The 20,400-nt window shown below is 45.1% G+C and overlaps 1 protein-coding gene across 10 annotated transcripts in view; it reads left to right on the forward strand.

Annotated features, from left to right (window-relative positions):
* The first annotated feature begins 1,669 nt into the window (after window positions 1-1,669).
* The window catches only part of ADCY1 (adenylate cyclase 1), a 605,827-nt gene continuing 587,096 nt past the window's right edge, over window positions 1,670-20,400 (forward strand). For 8 of the 10 annotated variants that reach the window (XR_008843996.1, XR_008843995.1, XR_008843997.1 and 5 more), the window contains exon 1: window positions 1,670-4,023. Coding sequence is in view for 7 of the 10 variants with exons in the window: in XM_056520271.1 (XP_056376246.1) it covers window positions 3,415-4,023 (609 nt within the window). In the remaining 3 variants the exon portion in view is untranslated. The remainder of the gene's footprint in view (window positions 4,024-20,400) is intronic. The other 2 variants (XM_056520272.1, XM_056520270.1) reach the window with 1 other exon arrangement.

The raw sequence follows: 20,400 nt of genomic DNA on the forward strand, positions 1-20,400 counted from the left end.
ACATACACTGTACAGCAAGCATACCACCATTATACATACACTGTACAGCAAGCATACATCCATTATACATACACTGTACAGCAGTCATACCTCCATTATACATACACTGTACAGCAGTCATACCACCATTATACATACACTGTACAGCAAGCATACCACCATTATACATACACTGTACAGCAATCATACCTCCATTATACATACACTGTGCAGCAATCATACATCCATTATACATACACTGTACAGCAATCATACCGCCATTATACATACACTGTACAGCAAGCATACCGCCATTATCCATACACTGTACAGCAAGCATACATCCATTATACATACACTGTACAGCAATCATACCTCCATTATACATACACTGTACAGCAAGCATACCTCCATTATACATACACTGTACAGCAAGCATACCTCCATTATACATACACTGTACAGCAAGCATACATCCATTATACATACACTGTACAGCAATCATACCTTCATTATACATACACTGTACAGCAAGCATACCTCCATTATACATACACTGTACAACAATCATACCTCCATTATACATACACTGTACAGCAATCATACCTCCATTATACATACACTGTACAGCAAGCATACCTCCATTATACATACACTGTACAGCAATCATACCTCCATTATACATACACTGTACAGCAAGCATACATCCATTATACATACACTGTACAGCAATCATACCTTCATTATATATACACTGTACAGCAATCATACCTCCATTATACATACACTGTACAGCAATCATACCTCCATTATACATACACTGTACAGCAAGCATACCTCCATTATACATACACTGTCTGTGACTGTACAGCAATCATACATCCAATCCATTATTAATGGATTGGATGTATGATTGCTGTACAGTCACAGTGTATGTATAATGGAGGTATGATTGCTGTACAGTGTATGTATAATGGAGCCTCCAATCCAAAAAAAAGCCTCCAATCCAAAAAAAAGTTAATAAAGTTTTTCATTTTGTTTGTATTGATATTTATGAGTGTAGGTATGTTTATGTATGTGTGCATGCAAGCAAGAGTGTGTGTATATATATCACACACACGCGTGCGCTGCGTGAGTTTGTGCTTTAGGGTGCACACCCTAATGCAATAGGCTGCGCACGCCTATGGTTTAAACTGGCGGTAAAAGATAGTGAAAGGGTTAAATAATTTATAGTATCAATAGTCAGGGCCGCCATCAGGGGGGTACAGCCAGTACTACAGTAAGGGGCCCGAGCTCCCCCCCCCCCCCCCTTCAGCAGCCTGCAGCACCCAGTACAGAAACAGGAGACTGCTGTTTAAAGTGGTCTCCTGCTTCCAGGGGCAAACAGAGGAGGCCCGCTGCTACAAGAGACATTTTTCTTAAAACCTGTGGCATGTTGTACCTGTAATATCAGCGCAGGGGCCGACTTTGTGCTGACTATCTGGTACAAGAGCAGAGAAGGAGAGCAGAGAGGATGCCCCTCCCCTCCCCTCACACTATTGGTGGAGCAGGATCACATGATTTGTTTTTTCTTCTCCATGACCCTGACACTCGGTTGCCAATGGTAATTGGAAGACTTCCCATGCATCATAGTAAGTTACTTTCTGGAGAGGGGGGGGGGGGGGGGGGTTTGGGAGCCTGTAATTTGGGGATTAGTAGGAGATAAATAGGCAATATCTCATGCAACAGCTAGAGGCACCTTGGTTGAAAAACAATGATATAATTACCTCCATCTCATTGTTTCTCAACCAAGGTGCCCTCAGCTGTTACAAAACTACAACTCCCAGCATGTCTTTGGCTGTGTGGGCATGCTGGGAGTTGTAGTTTTGCAACAGCTGGAGGCCCTCTGTTTGGGAAACACTTTAATATCTATTTATCTGGCATGTCTTTCTCATATCTATCTATCTCATATCTATCATCTATCTATCTTTCATATCTATCTCTCATATCGGTGTGAAAACATATCTTGATATGGGAAAATAAAACTGCACTTTATTTGAATCGGTGTGCTGCCTAAACCAACTTTGGATATCTACTATACAGTCTGCGACTGTTCATCTTGGCTTGCACCCAGCTACTGCCGTCCACCTCTGTTGTGCTGTGTTGTGTAGCTATCTCTCATATCTATCTCATATCTATCTATCCATCTCTCATATCTATCTATCTCATATCTATATATATCTATATATATCTATATATATATATCTCATATCTATCTCTCATATGTATATCTATCTCATATCTACCTATCATTTCGAAAGTGGGGGAGGGGGGGACAGGCCTTGAGCCGTGTAAGGGGCCCTATAAATTCTGATGGCAGCCCTGTCAATAGTATCCATCTGGTTGGCCTAATCTCCAGGAGTCAGCACTGTACCTGGCAGCTGCAGAAAGCTAGGTGTTTCTATTAGATCTTTCTGCCAGCCAATAGGGAACAGTGTAGGGTAGAGCTTGATATGGCTGTTTACATCGCCCCAAGTCTGCTTGGGTATACTATACAGCCATGTCACTCCTGCACCACACAAGTTCATGTCACCCTCTGTCCCAGGTGGGCTCCTGTGCCTACAAACCACACAATGCAAATGTACGATGCTGAGGAGCTCCATCCTCCACCGCAACATGCAGCGCAAGCTAGGTGTGCAGCATCCCCGGTCACCGCTTTATTGGCGGGAAATCTGAGCGCTCTGGTCACGGCTTATTAACTCCTTGTGGTGATAGGTCCCCTGTTTCCAGGTACAACAAATGTCATAGCCTCTCCCGCCATCAGTAGGCTAAGCTGAGGTGACACCTCCGCCACACAGAGGGACCCGAATAGCCGGCATCTCGTGTCAGTAATAGGTTTTGTGCTCCAGTACCGCCTCCCTCGTTATGACGCTTAGGTAACTGCCTAATGTGAACTGATGGCAGCAGCGCCTACCCTTCTCTGGCACATCCCGGGGGGAGGGGGAGGCGCGGGCTCAAACGTGCTCATGTTGTCAAATCCGTGTTCAGTGCTTGTCAATCGGCTCGGATTGTGGAGACGTGTCTGGCTCCTCCGGCCCCAGTGCGCAGCCGCCAGCCCCCGCCGGGTGACATGCTCGTGGATGTAGGAAGGGGATTACCTCCTCATTCTCGCTCTCTCCAGCTTTCTCACCTACTTGTGTCTCGTGTCTCCCGGTTCTCGCGCACACCGCCACTGCCCAGGGACTAGCACTCCTCCGACTGCTTGGCCATCAGTCTATGCCCACTTGATTTCCCCGCCGCCAGTGCTAGGGGATGGCCTCTGTGTAGTAAGTGCCATTCGTTACTGCGAGTTCACGTCGGTTCACCCATCACAAATGCAGGGCGCTGTGTGATCGGATCTCCCCGTTGGTCACTTGGCAGCTCGGATGAGCAGGAGGCAAGGACTTGGTGGGCTTTATGAATGGCACTGATATGGAGGAAATACCGTTTCAGAAAGTCAAAACCAGAAGGAAGAAGTGCCGCTGCTCCCCCGCCCCCCCTCTGGATGCCATCGCATGCGAGGACGAGTTCGACTGCAAGGAGCTGGAGTCTCTGTTCCAGAACTACAACCTGAAGCTGGAGCAGACCTCGACCTTGAAGGCTCTGGCGGTGCTGATCATCATGACGGCCACCCTGGCCCTGGTGGAGCTGATGTCCGGCCCCAGCCTCAGCATCTCCAAGGGCTCGCACCCCGTGCACTGCATCATCTTCGTGTCCCTCTTCATCGTCACCAATGTCAAGTACCTGCAGGTAACGCAGCTGCAGCAGATCGTCAAGCTCACCTTGCTCTTCAGCTTCACTTTCTCCTTCCTGTGCTGCCCCTTCTCCCTGGGAGCCTATGGCTTGGAGCCCCCCACGTCTTCAGATCAAGGAATGTGGCAGCTGATGCTGGTGACGTTCGTGTCTTATGCCCTTCTGCCAGTGCGGACCCTGCTGGCCATCGTCTTCGGCTTCATGGTGTCCGTGTCTCACATCATAGTCACGGCCACGTCCGTCAGTGTCAAGAGGCACAAGCTCTGGAGAACGGTGAGTATTGGCCGGTACTGGAGGAGCCGTTCTCCACCTCATCCCGTATAATCCTATAGAGCAGTGGTCTCCAACCTGCGGACCTCCAGATGGTGCAAAACTACAACTCCCAGCATGCCCGGACAGCCAACGGCTGTCCGGGCATGCTGGGAGTTGTAGTTTTGCAACATCTGGAGGTCCGCAGGTTGGAGACCACTAGAGCATTACCCTGGCAGAGAGGTGGAGGGAGCTCAGCTGGTGAATGGTTGTTTGGGGGTTTCCCGCCACAGTCCCTGCTGGTGTCTGTAATGAAAGGAGTGGGAGCTTCTCTTCCCGGTAATTATTAGTTGTTATGGGGTCCCCGTCCTTACTACCACAGATCAGACAGCTGTTGTGTGCATTCATGGGGGTCTTTAACTAGAGTCAGAGTCTTTTCACACTGGTGGGATTTCCTCACCAATTCCACTTCCTTGGGTGGTTTCTGGCTCGTGCGGATTTTGTGTGAAATTGTGGAAATTCAGAAGTGTGGAATCCATAGAAGTCTACTGGGCTTTCTATTCACACAGCAGAATTTCACCGGAGATGAAAACCCCATACACTTCTATGGGTTTCCTCGCCATCGTTGACACTTCGGAATTTCTGCTTGCGAAATTCTGTCAATGGGACAGCGAAAACCCATAAGTGTATTGGACTTTCACTTCAGGCGGATTCTGCCATGTGTATAGCCCCTTATATCTACTGAACCCTCACTCCACTTAGAAAGTTTCCTTTGTTCTCTGGGGAAAAATAGCAAATACCCTATTACAACCACCTAAGGGTACATTCACATGTACAGGATCTGCTGCATATTTTCTGCAGCCGATTTTGCTACTTAATGTAGTTAATGGGTAGCAGAATCGGCTGCACAAAATATGCAGCAGATTCTGTACATGGGAAGTACCCTAATGGTAAATTTGCTGGGGCCAATTACGTGCTGAATTTCTGCAGTGTATTTGCTGCAGTGGATTTTGCCACAGTGGATTTTGCTATCATTGACTTTAGTAGGTCAGCAGAAAATCCGCAATAAAAGGCAGATTGGCAGATTTTCCATCTCAATGGTAGCAAACTCCGCTGCGGGTTTTCTGCAGCAAATACGCTGCAGAAATTCCACAGTTAATCTGCCTGTGTGAATATACCATACCATCACTCAGCAGTTTTTTAGCCAAAGCAAACAGAAAGTAATAGAGGGTATATTAAGACATCAACTTTTATCCTGCTTGAGTCCCTGGTTAAAGGGTTATGTTAACCATTTATGGCGCATCCACAGGAAATTGCTGGGAACCACATCAATCTTCAGACAAGGGACCCTGTCTAGCCTTGTGTGGGGGCTGCTGGTGCCCATGCCATTCAGGCAAGATCCAGGATTATGGAAATGGCCTAACTATATGTGTTCGGCTGTTTTTGTGCCTCTAGAAGAGAATTGGCGTTACAGATACAGTGAAGCACAACAAACTATATGGTTCCCAATTACTTCATCTGGAGATTGGTGCATGTCCCAGATGTGGGACCCATGGGGAGATTTATCAAAACCTGTGCAGAGGAAAAGTTGCTGCATCCTTGGTCACAAAGTAGATGGCTTAGGGCGCTTTCACACTATAAAAATGCATCCGTTATGAACGCCCGTTATAAAAAGAGGCGAAATCGGCAGTTATACGGCCGGTACCAAATCACTAACAGCTATTAGAAAATCCCATTATAGTCTATGGGATTTTTCTACTAGCCGAGCCGTTTTAACCCATTATCAATAACGTCCGTTATTTTGCGACGGGCAAATGAACGGGAGAAATAGTGCATGCAGGAATTCTCTCGTTACTATCGCCCATCACAAAATAATGGCCGTATAACTGCCGATTTCCCCTCTTTTTATAACAGGCATTCATAACGGGTGCATTTTTATAGTGTGAAAGCGCCCTTATAGAAATCCATGGCATCAGTTGTTACGTTGTATGGGCATGTGTAAATTACCAGTACAATGGGGGGAGATTTATCAAAACCTGTCCAGAGGAAAAGTTGCTGAGTTGCCCATAGCAACTAGAGATGAGCGAACTTACAGTAAATTTGATTCGTCACGAACTTCTCGGCTCGGCAGTTGATGACTTTTCCTGCATAAATTAGTTCAGCTTTCCGGTGCTCCGGTGGGATGGAAAAGGTGGATACAGTCCTAGGAGACTCTTTCCTAGGAATGTATCCACCTTTTCCAGCCCACCGGAGCACCTGAAGGCTGAACTAATTTACGCAGGAAAAGTCATCAACTGCCGAGCCGAGAAGTTTGTGACGAATCGCATTTACTGTAAGTTCGCTCATCTCTAATAGCAACCAATCAGATCCTTTATTTAATTTTTCAGAGGCCTTTTCAAAACTGAAAGAAGCGATCTGATTGGCAGCTCTGGGCAACTCAGCAACTTTTCCTCTGGACGGGTTTTGATAAATCCCCCTAATGTGCTCGTATTCCATTCAGAGCAATGCTGATTTATAAAGGGGAATGGTACGTTCTTCTGATGGTGGAAACATTTCTTGGCATTTACAGGTTGTGGCTTATAGTCAACACTGGATTGTTTGGTCTGATCATGGACTGATGGTAGTGTCTATGTTATGTTGTATATATCTGTGAGCTGTATGTATCAGTGTCCATAATAAGACATATAAGTAATACAGGCACCTGCTGGGAAAAGAGAGAGGAACTTCTTTATCCTGTCACCCATCAGAATAATCCTCTGTGATCATAGTGCGGACAATATCACATTTACCAGAAGAGACTGGGATTGCAGTGGGTTTCCGTACAGTGAGGTGGCAGTGGTACTTGGAAAGTCAGCAAACACGTTAACCCCTTAAGGACGCAGCCCCTTTTCACCTTAAAGGAGATATCCAGTGGTGATTCAGTGGTGAGCAACTTATCCCCTATCCTAAGGATAGGGGATAAGTTGCAGATCGCGGGGGTCCGACCGCTGGGGCCCCCTGCGATCTCCTGTACGGAGCCCCAACAGCCCGCGGGAAGGGGGCGTGTCGACCTCCGCACGAGGCGGCGGCCGACACGCCCCCTCAATACAACTCTATGGCAGAGCCGAAGCGCTGCCTTCGGCAATCTCCGGCTCTGCCATAGAGATGTATTGAGGGGGCGTGTCGGCTGCCGCTTCGTGCGGGGGTCGACACCCGCTATCTGGGCCGACAGCTGGGGCCCCGTACAGAGAGATCGCAGGGGGCCCCAGCGGTCGGACCCCCCGCGATCTCAAACTTATCCCCTATCCTTAGGATAGGGGATAAGTTTTTCACCACTGGACTACCCCTTTAAGGACTGAGCCCTTTTTCGCACTTCTGACCACCGTCGCTTTACGAATTAATAACTCAAACACTTTTACCGAATATTCTGATTCTGAGATAGTTTTTTCGTGACATATTCTACTTTATTTTGATGGTAAATTTTTGGCGTTACTTGCATCCTTTTTTGGTGAAAAATCCTCAAATTTCATGAAAATGTAGCATTTTTCTAACTTTGAAGCTCTCTACTTGTAAGGGAAATGGATATTCACATTAAATTTTTTATTTTTATTCACAAATACAATATGTCCACTTTATGTTGGCATCATAAAATGGACATATTTTTGCTTTTTGAAAAAATTAGAGGGCTTCAAAGTATAGCAGCAATTTTCAAAAATTTCATGAACAAAATCTGAAGGGACAGATGCTACAGAACTACAACTCCCAGCATGCCTGGGCAGTCTAGGCATGCTGAGAGTTGTAGTTTGGCAACATCTGGAGGGCTACCGTTTGGGCACCACTGTAACAGTGGTCTCCAAACTGTGACCCTCCAGATGTTGCCAAACTACAACTCCCAGCATGCCCAGACAGCCTTTGGCTGTCTGGGCATGCTGGGAGTTGCAGTTTAGCCTTCCTAGTGGTTGCCACAGTAAAGATCACTTTACTTTCACTTTCATTCCCCCCAACTTGGTTTCCCTACCTGAGCCAGGATCCAGCAGTCTCCAGCGACGATCAGGGGTCCCCAGGCATCTTCTCCCCACGTTCCCCTCGACATCCAGTGGTGGGCAGAACGGGGGGTTGCCATGGCAACCCACTGTCCTGCCCTGCCATTGGTCAGAATCAGTTCTGACCAATGGCAAGGGATAGGAGGAGATCGCAGCACTGTGACCTCGTTCCTATCCCTCAGGATGATCGGGGCTGTCACTTACAGCTCCGATCATCCCTATTTTCCAGGGGGATCGGGTCACCAGAGACCCGATCAGCCTGGAATAGCAGAAAATCGCATGTCTGAATTGAAATGCGATTTTCTGCGATCGCCGACATGGGGGGGGGGGTCAGGACCCCCTCGGCGATGTGCTGGGATGCCACCTGAATGATTTCAGCAGGCATCCCGGTCCGGTCCCCAACCGGCTAGCGGCGGGGACCGGAATTCCCACAGGCGTATGCATACGCCCCACGTCCTTAAGGACTCGGGATGCAGGGCGTATGCATATGCCCGGCGTCCTTAAAAGGTTAACAAACTATACATTCTATAAAATAAGTAGACACCAAGTATGTGAGTAATTGTTGTGTGGGGCAATGTATGCTATCTACCTCATATACTGTAGTTCTGCTGTCTCTTCATAGCAAATGCTGAAATACTCTAGTGAAAATATCATTTTTCTTGATGTGTTAATACCACTTATAGTTACTCTACAAAAATAAACTACTGGGTCTTATGAAATATTATTAGCCCCTTCCTGTCATATCATGTTGTGGTTTTTGGTGGTTGCTAGATATAAGTAGCTGTCTTTTCATGAAAACTTGTAAATGAAGACCACTAAACATTGCTAAATATGTGAAAAATTTGTGATCTTATGCAAATAAATCAGAAGAATCTTTTGGTTTTCATCAAAAGTTTTCCAGTGAAAAATAAAAGTAAGCTTATATACATCAGGGATGTGGAATTCCTATCGCCCGACACCCGGGACATGCAGTTCCGGGCATCAGGCAGGTGAATTTATCGGCCCTTAGTCCGGCTTCGGGCAAGCAGGGCCGGACCTGACAAGCACGGCGGCGCTCAGCAGTCTGTATGGAGCGGCTCCGAACTCCTGCCCGCTCCGTACTCTGCAGCCCCCAGCTGTTCTCAGTAGCTGGAGGCTGCCGCTAACAGACAGCATTTAGATCTAAAGGGACATGTGAATGCTCCCTGGTGGGGTGGATCCCCCCCCCCCCACAGTGCGTTTGCGGGGTTGGGGGAGATGGTGGGGAGTGGGGGGGGGGGGTCCACTATAGAGGTAGCCGGAGGGCTTACCTCTGTTCCCTGCTGTCCCGTGGCTCTGCCATTGATAAAGCCTGGCTGGACTTGGCTCTATCAATGGAGCGTAGAGCACACAGATCAATGGAGTTCAGTAGAACTCTATTGAGCTGTATGAGGAATCTAATGATTTCTCCTAAAAGTCTAATGAAGTATAGAAAAAAAAAATTGTAATAAAAGTTTAACCCCTTAAGGCCAATTTGGGCCTTAATGACGCAGACAATTTTATTTTTACATTTTTGTTTTTTCCTCCTCCCTTCAAAAAAAGCATAACTCTTTTATATTTTCATCCACAGACTAGTATGAGGGCTTGTTTTTTGTGTGGCCAGTTGTCCGTTGTAATGCCATCACTCACATTACCATAAAATGTATGGCGCAATAAAAAAATATATACTATTTGTATGGGGAAATTAAAAAGAAAACCGCAATTTTGCTCATTTTAGAAGGTTTCGTTTTCACACCGTACAATTTACGGTAAAAATTACATGTGTTCTTTATTCTTTCGGTCAATATGATTAAAATGATACCCATGAAAACATACTTTTCTATTACTGTTGCGCTTAAAAGAAACGCAAATTTTTTAACCAAATTTAGTACATTTAAAATCCCCTTATTTTTAAGACCTATAACTTTTTCATTTTCCTTATAGGCGGCGGTATGAGGGCTAATTTTTTACTCCGTGATCTGTACTTTTTATTGAAACCATATTTGCTTATATAAAACTTTTAATCCATTTTTTTATACATTTTTTGGGAATAAAATGTTATAAAAAAGCAGCTATTTTGAACTTTTTTTTTTTACGTTCACACCGTTCACCGTTCACCGTTCGGTATCATTAACATTTTATTTTAATAGTTCAGATTAGAGATGAGCGAACTTACAGTAAATTTGATTCGTCACAAATTTCTCGGCTCGGCAGTTGATGACTTATCCTGCATAAATTAGTTCAGCTTTCAAGTACTCCGGTGGGCTGGAAAAGGTGGATACAGTCCTAGGAGACTCTTTCCTAGGACTGTATCCACATTTTCCACCCCTCCGGAGCACCTGAAAGCTGAACTAATTTATGCAGGAAAAGTCATCAACTGCCGAGCCGAGAAGTTCATGACGAATCTAGTTCAGATATTTACGCACGCGGTGATACCAAATATTTATATAAAATATTTTTTGAACACTTTTTGGGGGTGAAATAGGGAAAATGGGACAATTTACGTTTTTATTGGGGGAGGGGGTTTTTCAAATTTTTTTTTTATTTTACTTTTTTTACTTTTATTTTTACACTTTAATAGTCCCCCATAGGGGACTATTTATAGCAATCATTCGATTGCTAATACTGTTCAGTGCTATTGGTCATCTTCTGCTCTGGTCTGCGGAAAGGCAGATCAGAGCAGAAGACGCCGGGAAGGCAGCGGAGGCAGGTGAGGGGACCTCCGGCTGCCATGCTGGATGATCGGATCACCGACCGCGATGCTGCAGATGCCGTGATCTGTATTAATCATGGCATCTGCGGGGTTAATGGCGGACATCCGCGGGATCGCGGATGTCTGCCATTACCGGCAGGTGCCTGGCTGCGATCAGCAGCCGGGACCTGCCGCGCATGATCTGGGTATCGCTCCGATGCTCGCGGTTATGCTTAGGACCTAAATGTACATCCTGGTGCGTTAAGTACCACCTCACCAGGACGTACAGTACAGACCATAAGTTTGGGCACACCTTCTCATTCAGAGTTTTCATTATTTTAATGACTATGAAAATTGTAGATTCACACTGAAGGCATCAAAACTATGAATTAACACATGTGGAAATATATACATAACAAAAAAGTGTGAAACAACTGAAAATATGTCATATTCTAGGTTCTTCAATGTAGCCACCTTTTGCTTTGATTATTGCTTTGCACACCCTTGGCATTCTCTTGTTTGAGCTTCAAGAGGTAATCACCTGAAATTGTTTTCATTTCACAGGTGTGCTGGTGTGGAGGAGGAGGTGTGATGGTGTGGGGGTGCTTTGCTGGTGACACTGTTGGGGATTTATTCAAAATTGAAGGCATACTGAACCAGCATGGCTACCACAGCATCTTGCAGTGGCATGCTATTCCATCCGGTTTGCATTTAGTTGGACCATCATTTATTTTTCAACAGGACAATGACCCCAAACACACCTCCAGGCTGTGTAAGGGCTATTTGACCAAGAAGGAGAGTGATGGGGTGCTGCGCCAGATGACCTGGCCTCCACAGTCACCAGACCTGAACCCAATCGAGATGGTTTGGGGTGAGCTGGACCACAGAGTGAAGGCAAAAAGGGCCAACAAGCATCTCTGGGAACTACTTCAAGACTGTTGGAAGACCATTTCAGGTAACTACCTCTTGAGTGTGTAAAGCAGTAATCAAAGCAAAAGGTGGCTACTTTGAATAACCTAGAATATGACATATTTTCAGTTGTTTCACACTTTTTTGTTATGTATATAATTCCATGTGTTAATTCATAGTTTTGATGCCTTCAGTGTAAATCTACTATTTTCATAGTCATGAAAATAAAGAAAACTCTGAATGAGAAGGTGTGTCCAAACCTTTGGTTTGTACTGTACATTTACGTCCTGCATTGTTAAGGGGTTAAAAGACGCACATTAACCCCTTCCATGTTAAAAGTTCAAATCGCCCCCTTTTCCTATATAAAAACATGTAAAAATATTAAACATATTTAGTATCACTGAGTGACTAATTGTATGAACTATTAAAATATAACATTATGTATCCTGTACAGTAAATGTAAAAATACCAAATCACAGAATTGCAATTTTTATAATATCCCAGAAAAAAAGCGATTTAAAAAGTCAGATCAATACCAAAATGGTACCGATACAAAAACAGATTATTGTGCAAAAAAATTAGCCCTCAAACAGCCTGGTATGCAATATTTTATTTTTTATTTTTTTATTTTTTAAAGCTACAGGGGTCAAAAAATTGCAATTCGAAAAAGTTCAGAATTTTTTAAAAATTAGTAAAACATGACAGAAACAAATACAAATCTGGTATATCTGTAATCAGGCCAGCCTAAAGTATCAAAACAACATGTTAGCTCAACCACAAGGCAAATGACATAGAAAAAAAAAATGAAAAACACCAAATTTGTATTAGTGCTGGACTGTATACCGGTTCATACCGAATACCGTCATTTTCTTCCTGCACGATATTAATTTTTCCCATACCGCAATACTGGTTTGGCCCCTCCCCCCTCTTGAATTAATGAATTACCAGCCACATCGGGGGAACTAATCATATGTGACCTTCCGACGCTCCCTGTTACCGGCCTCACGGTCTCTCCGCTGTGGTCCTGGGGATGGGAACGTCACAGAGCCGTCAGCCTATCACCGGCCGCAGTGATGTCCCGCCTCGGCCAGTGATAGGCTGAGCCCACTGTGATGTAAGGAGCCGGCCGGCTTCTTACATGACAATGCGCTCAGCCTATCACCGGCCTATCAGGTGAGTTAAAGTTTATTTTGTTTATTTTTGCAGCCCGGGCACAGGATAGTAAAGTACAGCGCAGCTGCTAATAATTATTGGGGGGGGGGGGAGAGAAGCAGCGCTTGTGGGTGACATATGATTGCTTCCCGATGTGGGGGATAGCGCAGCACTGGGCTGATAAAGTGGGGGGGGGGGGGAGAGCGTCCACAGGTCACATGACTGGAGGGGTGGAAAATACTGTTAAATACTGTGGAACCTCCATAACTTACAAAAATACCTTGATACAATTTTTTGGTCATACCGCCCAGCTCTAATTTGTGTGTGTATATATGTGTATATGTATATATATATATATATATATATATATATATATATATATATATATATATATTATATATAAATTATTTTTTTTTTTGGGGGAGAAAGTGTCATTATAGTAGGTAGTTATGGCTTTTGTAGGACGAGGAAAGAAAAAGTGTAAAAGCGAAAATTGGCCCGGACAAGTGGATTTTTCTCCATTTTTAGCACACTTTTAGGGTGCGTTCACTCGCTGCGAGTTACGCTACCATTAATTTGAATGGGTCCACAGACAGTCCGCAAATCTGACACTATTGCGGACTGTCTGTGGACCCATTTAAATCAATGGTAGCGTAACTCGCAGTGGGATTCCTGCAGCGGGAAACCCTCTGCACGTAAGTGTGATGCCTCTGGCGTCCTGCTCCGTTCCTCCAATCGTCTTCTGGAGCTGCAGCGGGACCTGTCATCAAAGCAATGTCTCGCCTCAACCTGCAATTTGCTGAGCAGCAGTATGACACATTGGGCCCATGGTTTTTCTCAGGGATGACAGCCACACTGCAGCTCAGAAAGACAAGGACACCGGGGGGTGGGGGAGCAGAACACTGGAGGGAGCGCTTGAGGTAAGTAAAGGTTTATTTTTTTTTATGTCCCACACAATGGCGATAGTTTTTTAAAAGAAAATCAAAACCCTCCCTCTGGATAACCCTTTTTACTAAACCTTTTTTAGGAAAAAGTGTTTTTAGGGAGATGTTCATAAAAGTCTGTCTACAATGTAATATAAAAGGCAATTACAAACAAAGGCCCTGATTTACTATTGTAAACCTGACATGTTTTGTCTGGTTGTGCGACAGATTCTGTTTCATTGCACCCAAATTTTGTCTCATTGCGCCAGAAATGAAAAAACCCCGACCAATTCTCCATTTTACTGAGAGAACCTGAAGAATGGGCCTGGTCACAGAAAATGTGGTGGAATTCAGCTGAGAAAACCCTACAGATCCAGAGAATATGTAAAAAAAAAAAAATGTATTACCGTATATACTCGAGTATAAGCCGACCCGAGTATAAGCCGAGACCCCTAATTTCAACCCAAAATCCCAGGAAAAGTTATTGACTCGAGTTTAAGCCTAGGGTGGGAAATACCTCATCCCCCCCTGTCATCATCCAGACCCGTCATTAACATCCTCATCATCATCCCCTTGTCATCATCCCACACATCCCCCCTTCATCATCCCCTTATCATCCCACACATCCCCCTTCATCATCCCCTTGTCATCATCCCACACATCCCCCCTTCATCATCCCCTTGTCATCATCCCACACATCCCCCCTTCATCATCCCCTTATCATCCCGCACATCCCCCCTTCATCATCCCCTTATCATCCCACACATCCCCCCTTCATCATCCCCTTATCATCCCGCACATCCCCCCTTCATCATCCCCTTATCATCCCACACATCCCCCCTTCATCATCCCCTTGTAATCATCCCCCCCCCCTTCATCATCCCCTTGTAATCATCCCCCCCCCCCCCCTTCATCATCCCCACACCCCCCCTTCATCATCCTCTTCTCATCATTCGCCCTCAGTGGTCTTCAACCTGCGGACCTCCAGAGGTTTCAAAACTACAACTCCCAGCAAGCCCGGGCAGCCATCGGCTGTCCGGGCTTGCTGGGAGTTGTAGTTTTGAAACCTCCGGAGGTCCGCAGGTTGAAGACCACTGCGGCCTTCAACATCATCCAGCCCCCCTCTCACCCCCTTTAGTTCTGAGTACTCACCTCCGCTCGGCGCTGGTCCGGTCCTGCAGGGCTGTCCGGTGAGGAGGTGGTCCGGAGATGAGGTGGTCCGGTGGGATAGTGGTTCCGGGCTGCTATCTTCACCGGGGGCGCCTCTTCTCCGCGCTTCCGGCCCGGAATAGATGCGTTGCCTTGACAATGACGCAAATGACGCACCTCTGCGTCGTTGTCACGGCAACGTGACTATTCTGAGGCCGGGCCCGAAGCGCTTAGAAGAGGCCTCCCCGGTGAAGATAGCAGCCCGGAACCACTATCCCACCGGACCACCTCCTCACCGGACAGTCCTGCAGGACCGGACCAGCGCCGAGCGGAGGTGAGTACTCAGAACTAAAGGGGGTGAGAGGGGGCTGGATGATGTTGAAGGCCGCAGTGGTCTTCAACCTGCGGACCTCCGGAGGTTTCAAAACTACAACTCCCAGCAAGCCCGGACAGCCGATGGCTGCCCGGGCTTGCTGGGAGTTGTAGTTTTGAAACCTCTGGAGGTCCGCAGGTTGAAGACCACTGCGGGTGGGGGAGTTCACTCGAGTATAAGCCGAGGGGGGTGTTTTCAGCACGAAAAATCGTGCTGAAAAACTCGGCTTATACTCGAGTATATACGGTAATTACTTTAAATTTTTTTGGGGGAAAAGTGCTAAATTTAGGTAAACCTTAGTAAATATCAAAATTGTAGGGGATTAAAACCCACAAAGAACTCCACTCCACTCTTAGTAAATCAGGGACAAAATGTTTTCAGTTTATGGCGTATTTAAGAATAAAATGACACATGCCTTACATAAATAATTTTTTCTGCTGTTTTCCGATATCCTTCTCCATAAAATTTATAAAAACACCAAGAAAAAGTTGCCATAAAATTAAGTGCATTTTTTATTATGAAAACAAGTAGACAACCCCGATCATCCTAAAGGATAGGAGCGAGGTAAAATCCCCTGCCATTGGTCAGTCAGGACTGACTGACCAATGGCAGGAGGAGGGCGGGGGATGTTAAAGTTTAGATCCCCCCCGCTCTGCCCACCCATAGAAGTCCGGGCAGAGTGTGGGGGGGGGGGGGGTACTGGAACAGGGCACGGGGGTCTTACCCGGCAGGAGCAGCAGCGGCAGACACAAGAAGAGTTGCGGAGTAGGAGACTGCGGGCGACAGTAAAGATCCTCTTTGGTGAGTGATCTTCTCTGTGGCCCGCTGGAAGTTACAAAACTACAACTCCCAGCATGCCCAGACAGCCTTTGACTGTGCATGCTGGGAGTTGTAGTTTTGCAACATCTGAAGGGCCACAGATTGGAGACCACTGTGCAGTGGTCTCCAAACTGTTGTTTCCAGAAGTTGCAAAACTACAACTCTCAGCATGCCCAGACAGTCCAGGCATGCTAGGAGTTGTATTTCTGTAACATTTGGCCCTTAAGATGTTGCAGAGCTACAACTCCCAGCATGCCTGGACAGTCTTGGCATGCTGGGAGTTGTAGTTTTGCAACATCTGGAGGGGCACAGTTTGAAGACAACTATACAGGGGTTTCTAAACTGTAGACCTCCAGATGATGCAAAACTACAATTCCCAGCATGCCCAGACAGTCAAGCATGCCGGGCGTTGTAGTGCTGCAACATCTGGCCCTTCAGATGTTGCCGAACTACAACTCCCAGCATGCCTGTACAGTCTGTACTTAGCGGTCTCCAAACTGTTCTTCCCCAGTTGTTGCATAGCTAAAACTCCTAGCATGCCTTTCGGCTGTCGGTGCATGCTGGGAGTTGTAGTTTTGCAACATCTAATGCACACTGGTTGGAAAACACTGAGCTAGAGTTTGTTTCCTAACTCAGTGATTCCAACCCGTGTGCCTCCAGCTGTTGCAAAACTACAACTCCCAGAATGCACTGACAGACCGTACATGCTGGAAGTTGTAGTTTTGCAACAGCTGGATGCACACAGGAAGCAGACTCTAGCTCAGTGATTCCAACCTAACTCAGTGGTTCGCGACCAGTGTTCCTACAGCTGTTGCAAAACTACAACTCCCAGCATGTACGGTCTGTCAGTGCATTCTGGGAGTTGTAGTTTTGCAACAGTTGAAGGCTAGCCCCCCCCCCCCCCCATGTGAATGTACATTCACATGGGTGGTGGTTTACAGTGAGTTTCCTTGTACAAGTTTAGGCTGCGGGAAAATTTTCCGCCGAAGCTCAGACTCTCAGCGGAAAACTCACTGTGAAGTCTCCCGCCTGTGTGAATGTACCTGAAAAACACTACACTACACCTACACAAAATAAATAGTAAAATACTGCATATACATATACCCTTACACGTCCACGTCCCCCCCCCCCCCAATAAAAATTTAGAACTTCTCATACGGCAGTGTTTCTGAAACGGAGCCTCCAGCTGTTGCAAAACAAAAACTCTGTTTTGCTAGACAGCCATTGACTGTCCTGGCAGGTTGGGAGTTTTGCAACAGCTGGAGGCACCCTGTTTGGGAAACACTGCCGTATGATTTTGGTGGAGACAAGCGCCAATCCGGGTCCGCCCCTATTGCAAATTCCTAATTTAATCCTCAAATGTGTATGGTGCTCTCTCACTTTGGAGCCCTGTCGTATTTCAAGGCAACAGTTTAGGGCCACATATAGGGTATTTCCGTACTCAGGAGAAATTGCGTTACAAATGGTTGTTTTTTCCCCCTCTTTTTACCCCTTATGAAAAGGTAAAGTTAGGGGCTACACCAGCATGTTAGTGTAAAAAAAATAAAAACATTTACACTAACATGCTGGTGTTGCCCCATACTTTTCATTTTCACAAGAGTTAAAAGGAGAGAGAGACTCCCAAAACTTGTAACGCAATTTCTTCCGAGTACGGATATACCACATATGTGGACGTAAAATGCATTTCGGATGGACAACAAGGCTCAGGAGTAAGAGTGCACTGAGAGCGCACTATGTACATTTGAGGCCTAAACTGGTGATTTGCACAGAGGGGGCTGATAGTTACAGCTGTTCTGACAAAGGCAGCAAAAAAAAAAAATGTGACCTCATTTTGTAAAAATTAGTTGTTTTTTTCCCTGATATGCTGGTGTTACCCCAATTTTTTCATTTTCACAAGGTGTAATAGGAAAAAAGCCCGACAAAATTTGTAACCCCATTTCTTCTGAGTAAGGAAAAACCCCATATGTGGATGTAAAGTGCTCTGCGGGCGAACTTCAATGCTCAGAAGAGGAGCACCATTTGGAGAATTTGTAATGACACCTTTCATTTTTCCATAACTTATTCTCTGAACATAATCTGAAAATTAGTTGTGTGGTGAAATTGAAAAAAAATATGCTAATTTTGAGGTTTTCTTTTTTTCGCCATTCACCTTGTGGTCAAATTTACATTTTATTTTGATACTTTATGTTGTCCTGATTACGCCAATACCAATACACCAGTGTGTGTGTGTATGTATGTGTGTGTGTATATATATATATATATATATATATATATGTGTATATATATATATATATATATATATATAATATAATTTTATTTTTTTTTATTTAAAAAAGAAAATCCCTTACCCCTATAATATTTTTATTTTTCCGTATACTGGGCTGTATAAGGGCTAATTTTTTCGGCCGTAATATGCTTTTTGTATCGGTACCATTTTGGTATTGATCAGACTTTTTTTTAACAATTTTTTTTTTTTACTTCATTTTTTCTGGGATATGATGTTATAAACCTAAAAGCAATTCTGTGATTTGGTATTTTATATACTGTAAATGGTTAACGCCATTTACAGTATATAAAATGGAATATAAAATGTTATTTTTTAATAGTTCAGTCAATTATGCATGCGCCAATACCAAATATGTTTATTTTATGTTCACATATTATTTTTATATGGAAAAGGTGGGGTGATATGAACTTTTAGTGTACGTTCACACTGGCGGATTTATTTGCGGGTTTCCCTCTGCGTATTTGTTGAAAGGGGGCAGGCTCTTCTCAGTTGTCTGCAGCAGATTTTCTGAAGCAGAATTTATGCTTCGGAAAATCCACCACAAGCCCCATTGAAGTCAGAAGGGTCTGCGGCAGATTTTCCGCAGTGGAAATTCCGCCGCAGAAAATCTGCTGCGGACAGCAGAGGAGAGACCGCCCCCTTTCAAAAACGCAGCAGGAAATCTGCAAATAAATCCACCCGTACCTCTAATATGGAAGGGGTTAATGGGTGTTTTTTAAACTTTTTATTTTTATTTTTTTTAATACACTATTTTAGGAGGAATCATTGAGATTCCTCATACAGATAAATGCAGTTTTATTGAACTCTATTGATCTGTGTTCATTTGGTTGAGCCAGCTCAAGGCAGGCTCAATCAAATGCAGATCTATGGGGGCAGCCTTGGATGCAGAGTTAAGCCCTCCGGCTACCTCCACAGGGGATGGCCCCCCCACGATCGCGCTGCAGGGGGGCGATCCAGACCACCAGAGATGGTTAAAAGATCCCTTTAGACACCGCTGTCAACTTTGGCAGCGGTGATCTAAAGGGTTAATAGCCTGCCACGGCGATCGCCGCATGCCGGGCTATTAGCGGCGGCCGGGGGCCGCCGGGTATGGAGCGGGCTGGAGTCAGGAGCCCGCTCCATACACCCTGAGAGTCGGTGTGAGGTGCAGACTTGCGTCCCATGCAAGTCTGCGCACGCTCCTCCCGTCAGTCTGCACCTCACACCGGCATTATAAAAATAAAGTCGCTCTGGCCCTGCTAGCCCGATACAGGGCTAAATGTATGAAAAATTCACCTGCCCGGGACTACATGTCCCGGGCGTCGGGCAATAGGATTTCCACATCCCTGAATTGGGTTAAAAATTTTGGAGGGCATTTTCTTCTATTACCCCTTGTAAAAATGAAAAGTTTGTGGTAACACCAGCATTTTAGTGTTAAAAAATCTAATTTTTCATTTTCACGTCCCACTTTAGCGAAAGTTTGTCAATCACCTGTGGGGTATAAAGACTAAATTTACCCCTTGTTACATTCCTTGAGGGGTGTAGTTTCCATTTTTTTTTATTATTCTGGCATCATGGGGGTTTCCCAAATGCACATGCCCCCCAAAAACCCTTTCAGCAAAATGCAGAATGCCATTGTCGCTCCTTCCCTTCCGAGCCCTCTAGTGCACCCACAGAGCACTTTACATCCACATATGAGGTATTTCCTTACTCGAGAGAAATTGAATTACAAGTTTTTGGGGGCCTTTTTACCTTTTACCCCTTGTAAAATGAAAAAAAGGGGCTACAATACCATGTTAGTGTAAAAATGGAGATTTTGATTTTTCTCTTCCATTTTGCTGCTATTCCTGTGAAACACCTAAAGGGTTAACAAACTTTTTGAAAGTCATTTTTTTTTTTAATCAATTCTTTGCTTAGGTTTTCAGGACATTAACATAATAACAAGCAACCGAGTACATTCACAGCTTAAATGCAATCATTTAGGCAAGACAAAAACAGATAAGGCTCGCAGGCCAAGGTCTTACAAATCTGACAATGACAGCGAAGCAATAAGACAATAAAGCATTTAAATGTAAACTCAGAACCCCGTTCCCCATTTG

This window comes from Hyla sarda, chromosome 5 (genome assembly GCF_029499605.1).
Source record: "Hyla sarda isolate aHylSar1 chromosome 5, aHylSar1.hap1, whole genome shotgun sequence".
Classification (NCBI taxonomy): domain Eukaryota; kingdom Metazoa; phylum Chordata; class Amphibia; order Anura; family Hylidae; genus Hyla; species Hyla sarda.